Source organism: Anopheles funestus, chromosome 2RL, assembly GCF_943734845.2.
Source record: "Anopheles funestus chromosome 2RL, idAnoFuneDA-416_04, whole genome shotgun sequence".
In the NCBI taxonomy this organism is placed as follows: domain Eukaryota; kingdom Metazoa; phylum Arthropoda; class Insecta; order Diptera; family Culicidae; genus Anopheles; species Anopheles funestus.
This window is the reverse complement of record NC_064598.1, coordinates 59,367,438-59,381,898: the sequence shown is the minus strand read 5'-3', so window position 1 is coordinate 59,381,898 and position 14,461 is coordinate 59,367,438. Positions and strand designations below refer to the sequence as shown.

The window sequence follows — 14,461 nt, the reverse complement described above, 5'->3', positions numbered from 1 at the left end:
CTGATTTCAGCAACTTTTTTCGCAGTACGATACTTCTACGTTGCACCCACCATTGACAATTGGTCAAGGACGGAAACATCTTTTGAACGCACAAGTTAAGCTACGAGCAAAGTTGATCGAAGGAAGAAACCAATCATAACAATAATGACATGATAATGTGCAAATATAATAAATGCACAGAGAAAGATGTATTTTTACGCATTAACGAACCATCATACCGCAATATTTAACTTTTGTCAACATTTTGCTATATTTCTACCACAACTTTCTCCTTGGCTTCCGTAAATTTTCAAAATTACACAGCCAGTCCATTTCGTGAGACTTTCTCTCACTTAACTTGCATGTCAAAGAACGACTTTCTAGAATTATTTTTCTAGAATACCAATCGGCCTTTACTACGTAGGTTTCGGGCTGAGATTTTATACCGATTTTACCGTGTTAAAATCTCCAAACCGATAAATCACCAAAGCACTGTCCTTGCAACACAAACACTAAATGTAAATTAAAAATCGAATTCCCTATTGTACGTCAATCAGACACAAATATCACATTTCGAGCGCATTTATGAATGAACAGAAATTGCCACCAATTAAAAAATTATACGAAACCCAATCAAGACCATTGTGCACCGCCGTTCGTACGAGAAAGTAAAATGAAACAAAGCGCGATCAGTGTATCACGCGATCAATTATCCATTTACAACAAACAGTATGGCCAAACAGTACTTTTATTTGCCATTCCTAACCAAACATTTTACAAAACAAGTAACAGCAGCCAATTTGGCTAAAGCAGGAAGTACATGCATCACGTGCAATTACGGTCATAGTTTAATTGCGCTATGTTTTCCCACAAACGCCATCGCGCGCTAGACACAACAACATAACTTTTCAATATTCAACCAAAACAAAAAAAGAACAACTTACAGGCAAATGTGACGGTATTCAAACCACTTTACCATGCTCGCGACTACGGCTATTTTTGTATCCAAAAAGGATGGCGTTTCCGTCACCTCTTTTCACAGCATCAACATTGAAGACGGGCTACATTTTTGTGTTTTTTTTTTTTGAAGAACAGATCGTGCCGACTCGTGACTCAAAACATCACCAGCTAGTGCAACCTGAATTTTTACTCTCTTCTGCTTAATTTGTTGAAAAATGTCTCAAAATACGATTTGCTCTGTTGCTTCGTAACGGCGGCGGCAGTCGACAATCGTGCCACTCAACCTATTTCACATTTGTTTTTATTATCGTGTTCTGATATTTTCCCTTCGTGTGAATGGACCATCACACACACACAACACACACATCCCAAGGGATCGCGACAGGTGGCGCCTCGTACTACGCTAAATATACGTAACGTAACGCTGAGTAACGAGAAGCTCCGTCAAAAGTAAGGAAAGAAAAAAAAGCGAAACAAAATATACTAACGATCTGCCACAGAGCACCGCACATTGGTACACCGTGCCGTGGTTCTCCACAACCTCAACTTCCGTCCCAGACGATTTAATCTTCTTCGTGCGTTTTCTGCTTTGGTGGGCGTATGCATATTCGCACACGTCCGAAACAATGTGTGGGTTGCATCAGATTATTTAACCGTCGCGACAAAACGTCGGCACCGTTTGCTGACCAGCCGCTCGCTAAAAAAATGCGGCATTACCGTTCCTGTGTCAGACAGTGGCAGCACAAGGCAATTCCTTAAATGTTTCATAACATTCAAGTACAGAAACTAAACGATAAGGTTATAATAATAAAAACGCATTTCTTGTCACTGTGTTCATTATTAGTATGTAGCGACAGTTTGCTTTTAGAAACAACAAAACTCTTATAATTCAGCAATTCTGCCAGGCCGTTGCTTATGAATAAAAAAATCACTTATAATTTAATTTACATTTAATGCAAAGAATAATCAAATACAAAGGCATTTTACAGGTAAATGATATATTTGTCAGCTGGTAAAATTAATCAATTTTCATAGAAAGAAACTGGTGTGAGTTATCGATCCAGCTGACACGTCATACACATACATATGTGATGAACTCACCTGTTCAATGCAGGAAAAAAACTGGAATACCGAAAACGCTTAAAAACCAAAGAAGACAAGCTTGTAATATCACATTTATGGACATTATTGATCGTACTGGAAATGTGTTGGTGGTTCAACAAATGGTGTGAGAAACCGTAGAACGGACAAATGAAATTCATTGACAAATATGTCCACACACCACACACCACGCACATTCGATCAAGTGCGTGACTCATGGTGTGATGTCTGGAACATTACCAGCTAGTACGAAAATTATGCCTAACATCAACTTACCTAACACACTAATGTTTTATTCTACCAAAAGTGCATTTTTTATGTATATTAAAATTTTAACTAGGTATTTTTAATTTTTAGCAGTTGATATTGCAACACCAATCGCGAAAATCACACACCTTTGCCTAACTCGGTTGGTTTCGTTTTCGGTGTTGCGATCATCGTGATGCTTCTACGTTACTGTGGCTGGTTGAGTTTTATTTGTAGCAAAAATTCAACCTACACATATCTCTTTCGCGAACGAAAGTGAAATTTTACGGCACGCAAAATGCACACTACCGTCTATAGAACTCACAACGAAAGCAGCAGCCAGATTACGAAACGGTGAGTGCAAAAATTCAAAAATAGATCTGCACCTTAAGCCGAAACCCACCCTAAGGAATTGCCAACACCGCCGTGTCGTCGTGCCAACTAAATTGCTACAGTTAAGAAAATTAAATTCTCTACTCTGCATCACTTGTGCCTCATAAAGTGATGTTTTTATTATGCATCTTTTCTAATGAAACTTAAGCAGTAGAATCAGATCCGCTTGCGCTTTAGGCGGTTCGATCAATCACAACAGTAAGGAACGTGCTTTCTTTATAATGATAATTTTTAGTCAAAACTTCACACAATTCGATTGACCCTGGGTGAGGACATCGACATAGAAATTACGTTCAGCACGGCATGCCAGCTGTTCGGACGACGATGGTCTCGGTCAAACGAATCGTTTCGATGTCGCGACGCGATTACATTTTCGCGCCTGCCTCCCTCCATGAGTTGCGGCTAAATTATACACTTCTGTAACAAACCGGCCACAGGGTATGATATGCTTTTGCAGCGAACATCAAATGACGGAATAAATTATTCAGCCAAAACGATGAACGTCGACCTTTAACCACGCCACACTGGCTGGCGAAGTGCGCTAAAAAGTTGTACCACGAGGTTTTGTGCGCATTTTTTTTTTCAATCTTACTAATACAATCCACGGTTTTATTTCTTTCTCTATTGGTTTTATTCCTCAAAAATTGTCCCACCCTTTTTGCATATTTTATGCCGAGCCACATTTCTTCCGTTTGGTACACTTTGTGTGAACTGTAAACTTTGCGACATTACCTACAGTAAGCTTCGTAATACAGATAAAACCTAAACCCGGTGCTGTGTACAGTCGAGTGGCCACAATAACCCAATCATTGAAGCTACGGTACCGGTTCCCTCTCCATCCTGCCCCAGCAAAACACATGTTACGAGCACGTGTTTCTAATTCCATCTTCTTCCCGACCAGATGATGACGCCCAGGCACCGGTAACCAACACACACACACACACACAATCAGTCAGGTTGTTTCGGCCCGGCAGGTTACCACGAATGCCCGATGTAACCGCGCCAAAAGCCGACGACTGGTTTAGATATACGCCAGAGCGAGAGAAAAAGAGAGGTTCTCTTTCGTTCCAGCGCGTGTGCGCACAATATAATGACGCTAAAAGGCGCCGCCTTTCCTATCATCTCACGTGCACACCTGACTCTTACAGGGGGTCGTCGCGTCAGACTCTTCAGCTGTGGTGTAGCACAGGTAGAGGAGGCTTTTTTGATCGCACCTTCTTTTTACAGGCCCCGGTAGGCGAATATTACCACTGTACAAAAAAAATAGCTTCTTATCATCCGCTTCCCGAGAATACAACGTAGTAGCACAGATAACGCAGCACGACAACATGACACAGATACTTTGTGTGCTATCGTACGGCGTACACAGGCTGCTAACAAACGCTATGCGCAAATATGTATAAGTAATCCTTGGAGAAACTTGGTTCAAAATCCCATGCACGATTAGAAAAATCTATGCGGCTATTAGGAAATTCCGCATGGGCGATTTTTTAATAATTACTGGTGATTGTTCACTGCTGGTGCTTAATTTTAATCTCATTAATTTGCATAACCCTATATTTCATGCCAAAGAATTCATTTTTTTAAATTTGTTGATAAAGTAACCAGTATTAAAAATCGCCTGAAATGATTTGTAATTCAAGTGTTAAAGGTGAAAAGTTTACAAATGTATTCTAAATATCGGTAAAAGAGACTTTTATCCACAAATACTAGCATTGGGTAAGGGAACGAAATAAGTTCCGTAGGAGCAAATCCCAACTTTTAATTACAAACACACTAACATACCACTTATTCGGATTGAAGTAAAAACTATTATTTCCATCGTACAGCTTTTACGTATAAAACCATCACAAGTTACGGCAGAGTGTCATAATACGACTGCTAGCACAAATGTACAAAGTCGCTGGCGACCATAGCACGCATACAGCAAACGTGGCACATAATTAAAATTTCGTTGGTTAAAAGGCGTCCCATCACTTGTCGTTGGGTGAATCCAAAGCACAAGCTTATCAAAAAAAGTTACTTAAAAAATTCGTTCGTCTCAATACCACATATCTACTTACATCTAATGTAAGTAGATGTGCATGTACACACCTGTAAAAAAGGAGCTCGTATCCAATCGATATTACTCTAATATACTACTCCCGGTCCTTCCACATTCTACCCCTTATGAGTGCCATAGTATCGATCGTAGCTGAATCGCGTTTCAGACAAGGCAAGTTCAAAAGGCAGTTCAAACGCATGGCATGAACCATTCATACGTACACGTACCACCACGTAGCACACGTTATGAGTGAAGTTGTACCGGCGTCTGTGTTTTTTTTTTGTATGTGTTCTCTTTGATGTGTATGAGAGTACGTCTATCGTAAAACCGCATTTTCGACGTTAACGTGGTTTTTGTTTCTCTCTCTCTCTCACTTGCTTACTCTTTATCGCTATAACCTCGTCCGCGTCATGCAACCGTCGCCAATGGAATGGATAAACATTGCACACAACACACAACGTCAATAAACCACTGCTTCCCATTCGACAAAAAAACCCTTTGGCGCCAATAACTCTTTCTGCGGCTCGTCGCAAAACGCTCCTCCCGAAGCTGTGGCAAATTACGACGCTAAATGAAAATGACGCACGCAAGGACAACCCGGTTCCGTGGGGATTGAGCTTCAGCTGAACAATATCACAACAGCACCGCTACCGCCACAGCAGAAGGGTGAAGGATGAAGGGAGAAAATGTCACAATATGGGACCACATGCACTTGATGCAGTTGAAGCACAAAACAGGCTCGATATTGGCCTGCGACGTCACAAATTGTGTTGGCATCATCCGGGAACAATCAATACTGCCGGCCAGAAAACATAAAGATTGATTGATGCTTTGAAAACAGTAAAACATTTATAATGTTTGTAATGTGTGCGCTCGAAAATCATGTAAAATTATTTATTCATTTCTTCATAGGAGAGAAAGAAATGTTTTAATCGTCCAAAAATAACAATTCTATAAACGTCTAAAAGAAAGGCATGAAATAATCACGGATACAATCAACAAACATATTAAAACTTTCATGTTTTTTCATTGTAAAAATCTCTACATTAGTAATGCTTCTCGCACGGGGAATTAAAAAACCACCCTCGAGAATCTGTTTTTTCCCGCGCTCAAAGATTGTGGTGGCCAGATTACATACCAAAACAAAAACAAAAAAATGACGCTTAACGGCGCCTTAGCTAACATTGCCTTCTCTATCTAATATCGGGGCGCCATCATCATCATTAGCCACCGATCCGTAATCATCGCACAACCGGCACGATCAGTTTGCAAAAGCAAGCGAGATATCCGCGAAGGTCGTCAGAACGATCGTTCTCCACAATCTTGGCGCGGATCGACCAAAGCAGCAACACAACACAGGCACATGCATTGTAACGTGCCGCGGGGTAACAGAGCGCGTACAATCAGCACTAGCGACGGACAGAGACAAACAACAGTCGGTAGAGTGAGAGCGAAGGAAAACAATTATATGCTTTGCAGGTGCACACACCGGGGAATGGGTCATTCGGATGAATTATGTGCTTATCGGTAATAGAATATCGAATTTCTGACACTGTTTTCTGAAACATTCTTGTTGCATAAATAAGTGGTAGATATGTTACAATTATTTAATTGGAAGCATAAAGCCCCAGGGTTAAAAAATAAAGTTCAATTACCAAATTATCATTGCTGATGTAATGATTTCTAAATGACTGCATACATTGTAACAGGAATCTTTCGACTTTCGAGTACGAAAAACAAAACCGTACCGGTTACTAAGCCACTTTTGAACGGTACGATAACAAATGACGCGCTGCCGTGGCCATGATTTACGATCATTTCAACGAAACTATAAACCAGCTGCGACCAGTTGAGCTGGGGAAACTAATAAAGTTTTCTATGCGGCGGTTAGTTCGCATTTCCCGCAGGAAGGTAGAGCAAACATTCTGCTTAGCTGGTAAACATTGCAGCACGGATACAGCAACGCGGCGTTGCTGCTCCTTTCGCATGCATCATTACACAGCGAAACCCAAAAACAAACTATTTTGCCGCCATGGATACACAACAAGTGAAACTTTGTACACGTCATCTGTTCTGAAACGTCCACCCCCACACAACACCTCACATACAACGGTTAACGTTGGCAGTCGTCCAACGCGATCTTCAAGCCAATTGCACCCGGATCATCAGAGGTTGAGTCATAATTCTAAACCACACACATATAGGAACCATTTTCCAAACTGCATTATGTCGAAACATTGTAAACGTGTGTTCCGCGGACGACTTTGTGGTGTGTCACTCAATTGCTCAACAAATCCGCTTATCATTGGTGTGTCTCATTGCGATCACTTGACAGAAATGATCGATTTTTTTCGCTTCTACAACTTCTGGCACTTCCCTTACTAGGGGCTAGGGGTTTACTTTTGCTCCCTAACTGATAAGGAAGCTCCTCATTGTGCTTTTTTAATCATAACTACACGATTTGCGCGACGTACCAACCGTAATGATAACAGAAACGATGGAACATACAAGTGAAAGTTGAAGCTAAGATTTATTTTGCTGAAGAAAGAATCAACTATACTATCAATTCTCGTTGCGAGCGGAACCATGTGATGCATTCTCCCTCCCTTCAACCCTCTGATGGCAAATTACTTACCGTCTCCACCCTTCAATGATCCTAACCATTATTTGTGCCAAGCTGTTGTAAACATTCACACACATCCGCAGCTGCTGGGAACGTAAAATGAGAGAACCATAACGTCACGCTGTGTGCCGCCCGCTTCCTTCCAGGGCGCCGGCCTATTAGCGGATGGCGGAAATGTCCGGATACGAACAACAAGAACAACAACAAAAAACGCTAGCGGATGCGCGCGCGAATACGTCGCAATGGTGGTGGTGGTGGTGGCAGTGGTGATGCTAGGCAGTAGTAGAGTAAGCGATTCTACTGAATGAAGATAGGGGCATGGCTATTTTTAGCGACTGTAATTACTGCCACCGTGTGTCTTGTTTCTCCTTCCCCAGTCCACGGTTGAGTTTGCCACTCTGTGTCGAACACCAAAGCCCGGCATGTGATTCCCCCCCCCCCCCCTTGGATGCGCTTGCAACAGCAAGCAGGGCAGCCGGTTTCGCGTTTTCTCCCGCCGCGCAGTAAGTGCGATAGAAAAATCTGACTCATGATAATGAGAACTTCCATATGATTGCATGGAATCATCATCCCCCGCCCCTTGCAGCAGAGATACTTTCAAACGCAATACATCAATCAGCACACACGGACTTTAGTACGGTCGTTTGGAAGTGGTAGTTCGTTTGGTGATATCTGGCGACGAAACCCGCGCGCTTCCAGGTCAGCTGTTTTATTTTTTCTGTGCGCAAATGAAAGACACATGAACCTTTGAACGGTCCAAATGAGCGACTGCGAAAATCGCATACCAACCAGTCGCGCGCATATGTGAGGCACGTCGTCTTTTTTCTCCCCCACTAATTCAAAAAATGCGCTGATACGATCGAAATTTAATTCGTAAATTTATAAAAATTTTAAACAAAAAAAACTGAACAACAAATATTGAGCACAATTTTAGTCCATTGAATCTAAAGTATCTTGGCAAGCATTTCAGAACAATGAGTTTTTTTTCTCTCACAGCAATAACAACCGAGTTTACCTACAAAAAATGTTGTCCTACTTTAAATTCCTCTGTCTTAGGATACCCATTTAAAAGAACGCTCAACACACGCACTTGTGTCGCTGGCTAACAAAACAGCTGACAAAACAAACCTTTCCGTACCACTGTGCGTCGTACCACATGCACACTGTTTGTTATAGCAAAGGCAAGGGAACCATAAACACAACCATACTAACACACCGACAAACATCAATAGTTTAAAGCACTTATTTTCCCGCACTCTCATACACCGTCAGGCTTAACATTTTGTTTTTTTAATTTGTTCATTTCTCTTGAGCACCGCGTGTTGTTTTGCATCATTGTATAATATGTTTGCTACGAGTACTACTGTCAAGCATTAAAAAAATGTTTTATTATTATTACCACAATTGTACAATGCTTCCAAGGAATAATAAAGTAATGTCACTCGTGTAAATTCAAACAATTTTATTGCTACGAAAAGAGGAAGAGTACATTTTCTAAACAACATTAAACAAATGCACGTTGCATTTGTAATGCATAATAAACATTTGCGTCACTTTTCTTTTCCACAAGCAATAGAAAGCAAAAGCCTTTTACGATACAAAAGGTACACTTCTATAATTACATTAGAACGAACATAAAAATTGTTTTGTGATGTAACAAGGGCCAGCCGACCGCATAGTAAAGAAAACAGAAAGACGAAAAGAAAGAAGCTAGTTGTTGACTTTCTTGCCTTCCGTTTCCTTTCAAGCGTTTTTACTGCGACCCAACAATACCGCTCATGGTCCCTTTTGCTTCTAGAGAGGGAGAGAGGGAGAGAGAGCTAGGGTTCTACACAACCCAAAAGTGTACAAAATGTGTATTTGTGTATTGAAGTTTAATTCATATGTGCACCGGCTTTTAACACAAATAGATATAAACTCTGCAAACGTTTTTATCGATTTCATATATTTATTAGCGTTCATTATCGTTCAAAGCATCTAGCAAAAATATACAGAATCCGCCTATTGTTTTTTGTTGATACTTTTCATTCCCACACGCGCCATACAAACAACTATTTTTAACATATTTCCACCAAACAAGACACTCCTACATCAAATAAGTACCATTTTCGACACAAGTAAAAATGTAATAAATTACAGGAAAAAAAGCTAATGTGCTCCGAGATTGAGTTGGCTCGGAATCAGCAAGAACAGCTGTGAAGGTTTGTTATTAGTTCCGATGTTCGAGGTTTAGTCAGCCGACCGATCAGCAGCAGAGGGGCGCCATACACACTGATGCATTCAAAGGCACAAACACATCCCTATACACCCAGCTGTGCGCGTTCAAAATATAGCTCAACAGCTGACTGCCACAAATCGTACGCATAAAATATTATTTTCCTTCATACACTTTATTCCTTATCTTATATGTATCGTGTCACTCTTCATTTAAAATGTAGATAAAAGTAAGATGAAGAAGACAATTTGATGTACTTAATTGAATTTGCTTTTTACAATACAAAATCTATTCCAACGTTATGGTAAATAAACGTGATGAAAAATACCATAAAATTGAATTTTACTTCTATTTTAATAATAGCAGCTTGATTATCATATTGGGTATGTCGATATTGTAAAAAAATAACCTAACGTTTTTGTAGGGTTGCCTTCCATCGCCTACTGTTCTTTGCGATTCTAGTATCTTTCGCCCTCTCTCTCTCTCTCTCTCTCCCGTTCTCAAGTATTTCATTTCCCTTTCTTGCATTTTTTTTCTCTCTCTCTCTCTCTCAACTTGCAGCAAAGAACGCGAACGAAGCACACGTCGACAAAAAGAGAGAAGAAAATGGTATAAAAATTACTGCGTAATTTCGTTACCAAAACAACGTCGCCGTCGTCACTGTTCGGTGCGCGGTGTGTGTGGCGGTGTACGGACGGTAACACTCAGTGAGTGATTGTATTTGTGGCTCGTGAGGGTACCCGAAACGGCAGAGGCTTTGCAGGCGCTGTGAAGCGGCGGGGGACGCATCGCATTCACCAAAAGGCAATAAAACAACACAAAACACACCCCGCGAGCCTGGGCTCAATGTACAGCTGTTGTTGAAGGGTGGGCAAGATCTACCAAAATATGTGCGTTAGAGAAAGGGAAACAACAAATCGGAAAGAGATACGCTCCGTACAGCTGGTGAATGCGTCAGGAGGAAACAAGCAAGCAAGTTGCGCTCTCGGAAACACTTGCAATACTACACAAAACACTCTTTCTTTCGGCTTTCCTGCTTCATTTTCTTTCCATTCAATACTGCATGCGTGCAAATCAGATGATGATGTGCAATCGCGTAAAATGGGGTTATGCAATCGGTGCGCAACTCCTAACTTAGCGCAATCGGGAACTCAGCGAGATATGATAAGCGCGCGCCAAATCTGACCCAACATTCCACCCTCATTAATGCGCTATGCCGCTGTTATTAAGCCTGTCAGGTTCGGTTTTACTTTGTGTTAGTTAACGAAAGTTTTAATTTAATAGGACTTTGAAAAAACCTAACAACGAATCCACTTTTGCAGTGGAAACATAATCAAATTAGAAAAAGATTACATATGATACACACAGCAGGCTAGCACATGAAAGGGGAAAAAACTATAGAAGCAAAACAAATAAGGTGTGCAAAAAGTAGTACATTACATTACACTAACATATGGTTCTGGTAACATCTGATCATAGAACACGCTTCCTACACGATGCACATACAGCGCGTCTCTAGAAGGTATGTTTAACCATCAAACACACACACACACACACAAATACACTTTCATATGGTATTATTGTGTGTCTAGGAGAAATGTATGTATTTCAGTGTTCTTTTGCTCCTCGCTTGGTCGCTTTGGTAACCGCACACAATCGAAAGTAATCGTGTTCCTGTCAATGCTACAGTAGGTACGCTCTGAGTCGACGCTTCCCACAGGATACACCAATACTGGTGCAAATAAAATGATCAGCCTTAGCATCGTAGCGTGCATATATACAGCGTATGGCATCCCTATGTTTTGACTGGAAAATCGGCGTAAAAAATGCGTCCCGTTCCCCTAGCGGCGAGAATAACAACCACGCTAACAAAATAAGGATGACGACAAACGAAAACGGGAGGGAAACGGGACAGACGAAACAGGAGTAAAATGAGAATGCGTTGCAACATAAAAACACACATCTGTACACCCAAGGGGGAAGCTTGTGCAAGGGAGAAATCGTTCTTTTCGTGTTCTTTTCATCCACTCAGGTGGATGAATAATGCTCTCGCACCATCTTTTACGCTTGAGTTGCAGCATTTTTTTTCTCTACCATTCGACGCTCCCTTTTAATCGTTTCATGCAAGCCACGCATCATACTCTGCTCTGGTCGAGGATAATACCAGTGGGCAGGAGAAGCTACGATACAAACCCTGCAAATGCTTTAAATGCGAGAAAGAGAGGCAAGGTTTTTATCATACCGCTCTGTTCTATATACCCCTGGACAAACGCTGATGGAAATTTCACGTTGACCAATACCTTTGCAATGTGGAATTTCCCTGGAATAGGCAGTTCCAAGAGGGAGCGACAAAAAAAACATTTCTCATTAAATCGGTCTGTCGTGCATTGCTTTCCAATACACATGCATCATGTTGAAACTGTTTTCCCATGCTCCTAAATTTGATTACAAGCATAGTATATAGCTGTATGACGCAGTATTCCACGTAAGTTCATCATGCTTTACCTCTCTCTCTCTCTTTCCTGCATTCTCTCTTCTGTGTGTTATGTTAAGCAGAGAATAAACCTGTGTACCATTCAAATACAGCTGAGCCGATCATCATCCTCAGTCATTGAAGGAGAAAACACCTTTTCCCTTTTAAATGTTTACACCCACACACACACATACATACAAAAATAATACATTTTACCAGCAAACACCGCCAAGTCAAGCGTCCGCGTTCACGCACCTTTTACAGTAGACGACGCCTTCGCGCGTCATCCCACGTATCGCAGTAGGCAAAGTTTTGCTGTGAAAGGATGCTTCACCAAGTGTGATGGGCTTTTTCAATGTTTTTTTTTTCCTTTTTAAAAAAATTGAGAAAAAAAAGTTTCGCGTAGTTAACAAAAAGAATTATTTCCACTTAAGCTCTTATGCCCGAGTGCTATTATTTTTCGTACATCAAGAAGCTAGGGTAACCACGCCAATATACATTGGACCATATTTGTACAGTTCGGCAGAACATACATAGGCGCTTGCGTGTACATGTGTGTGCGCTGATATGGCTTTGTACGTGCTGCTAGACCACAAACACCACAAAACGAATGTATCCGTGTGAATCATGCAAAGAAAATATCGATTTTCGGTGGGTTACAATTTTTCCTTCTGAAATTCGCTGTCGGTGCTTGTAGGCTGATGAAAAATGCTATGGCTAAGAAGCTTGCTTTGACGAGTAAAACTCACCTCACTGTATCGTCCTCACATATGATATCCTGCATCGTGTCTAGTTGCATATGGTGCAATGGGGTGTAGTGAGTTTGCTTATGGTAATCACTCTTCGTTGGAGATTCTTCGTTTCTGTTCCAAACGTCCACCAACGACATCATCCGTGGTGCGATATTCGCAAACACAACACATAGACGGTTGCACCGCTTCACTTTCTGCACGCACCACACGCGAGTAACATGCCCTTCCCACACGAGGGCACAGGCGCGAAACTATTGTTTTGCAGTGTTAACACGGCGGAATTATTTTCCTTTTCGCTCTTATTCCAACACCAAATCAAACACAGAACCCGTTGGCTCGCTTCCTTTCCTGCGACACACACACACTTATACACACGGTCACACAAATTTCCAGGTAAATATTCAATCACGCGCGTTTATACCACTCGCAAATGATGATAAATTATATTCGTTTTCTAGAAAAATGTACACATAATCAAATACATTAATTCCAATTCCTGTGAAATTTTTATTTACGTATCGATTAGTTGCTGATTTGCATCCCATTCCTTTCACTACGGGCGAAGGGAATCAAAACAAATCAGCTGAACTAATCACACTTACACTCGCTCAAATTTACACACACGCAAATTTATTCTTTTGTGCACCATGGTCTACTAAGTACAAAAATCACAAATGAGATGTTTCTTGACAGTGCACTCCTGACACCATACTGTCGTCGTTTTCAATGGAAGAACTACTAATCACAGTAGCTAACAAATCCTTTCTTCACACTGGGTTGACAATTCCAGCCGTAGGTACATCGATGATTACAATATTAATCGGCTTCTGTTTGGTTTGATAGTGAAAACGACACTGAAGAACAACTTTTGGCTGCCACGGCTTGCTACTTACTGGTACAAAATACATACCATTTTCATGCACAGTTTAACTTATAATCTTTTCCACGAATCTAGTGATACAAAATGCACACCATTATCATACACAGTTTAACATATAATCCTTTCCACGAATCTGGATATTGCGCTTTACCCGCTTGTTTAGCCCGATGTGGTGGCTTCCAAACGGACAAATACTTTGCGTCTACAGTTACATTCGTCTTACTTCTGAAGCAGTGATAACATTGCTCACTATCTGGTTAGTATCCGAATCACTAATTCGCAGTTAATTCACTCTCCGGCACTGCTTCCGTATCATCGGGCAATTTCATCGAAGAAACGCCATCGAAACCACTTCCTATGCTCCGTCGATCGAACGTAGAATGCGCGAAACAAACAGGCTCACCAGAAAAACAAGCACGAACGAACGAACAAGCGTCCCCTGAGCGAGCGAACCGAACGCACAACACGCTTTGATGGCTCTCCGTCGATTTCTGGGAATTCTAGGTGGCGGGAAACAGCTGAGTCGAACGCTTCGATATTTGCTCAGACACATACTAACGCAGCGCCGGTAAATAATATAAGACGGTGTTTTTACACGTTTCCGACCAGCTCGCGTATGCCGGGTGCATATATAACGTGTACAATTGCCTAGGAAAATCCTCTCTTTCTATCGCTCGCCCTCTCTCGCACATATCCACGCACACACTGTTGATTTTTTCTGCGCGCGGCAGTGTGCGTAGAGGGGTTTCACATGGTTTGAATTTTCGGATAGAATCAACGCTTTGCAACAGTAAA

The 14,461-nt window shown here is 41.3% G+C and overlaps 1 protein-coding gene across 5 annotated transcripts in view; it reads right to left on the bottom strand.

Annotated features, from left to right (window-relative positions):
- LOC125761582 (uncharacterized) overlaps positions 1 to 14,189 on the bottom strand; it is a 76,000-nt gene extending 61,811 nt beyond the window's left edge. The window contains exons 1-2 of one of the 5 annotated variants that reach the window (XM_049422820.1): positions 14,070 to 14,189; positions 12,784 to 13,240 (exon numbers count right to left, since the gene is read on the bottom strand). In XM_049422820.1, the coding sequence (XP_049278777.1) occupies positions 12,784 to 12,926 (143 nt within the window). In that variant the 5' untranslated portion in view covers positions 12,927 to 13,240; positions 14,070 to 14,189. Of the gene's footprint in view, positions 1 to 12,783; positions 13,283 to 13,696 lie in introns of all 5 variants that reach the window. The other 4 variants (XM_049422822.1, XM_049422819.1, XM_049422818.1 and 1 more) reach the window with 4 other exon arrangements.
- Between the last annotated feature and the right edge of the window lie 272 nt (positions 14,190 to 14,461).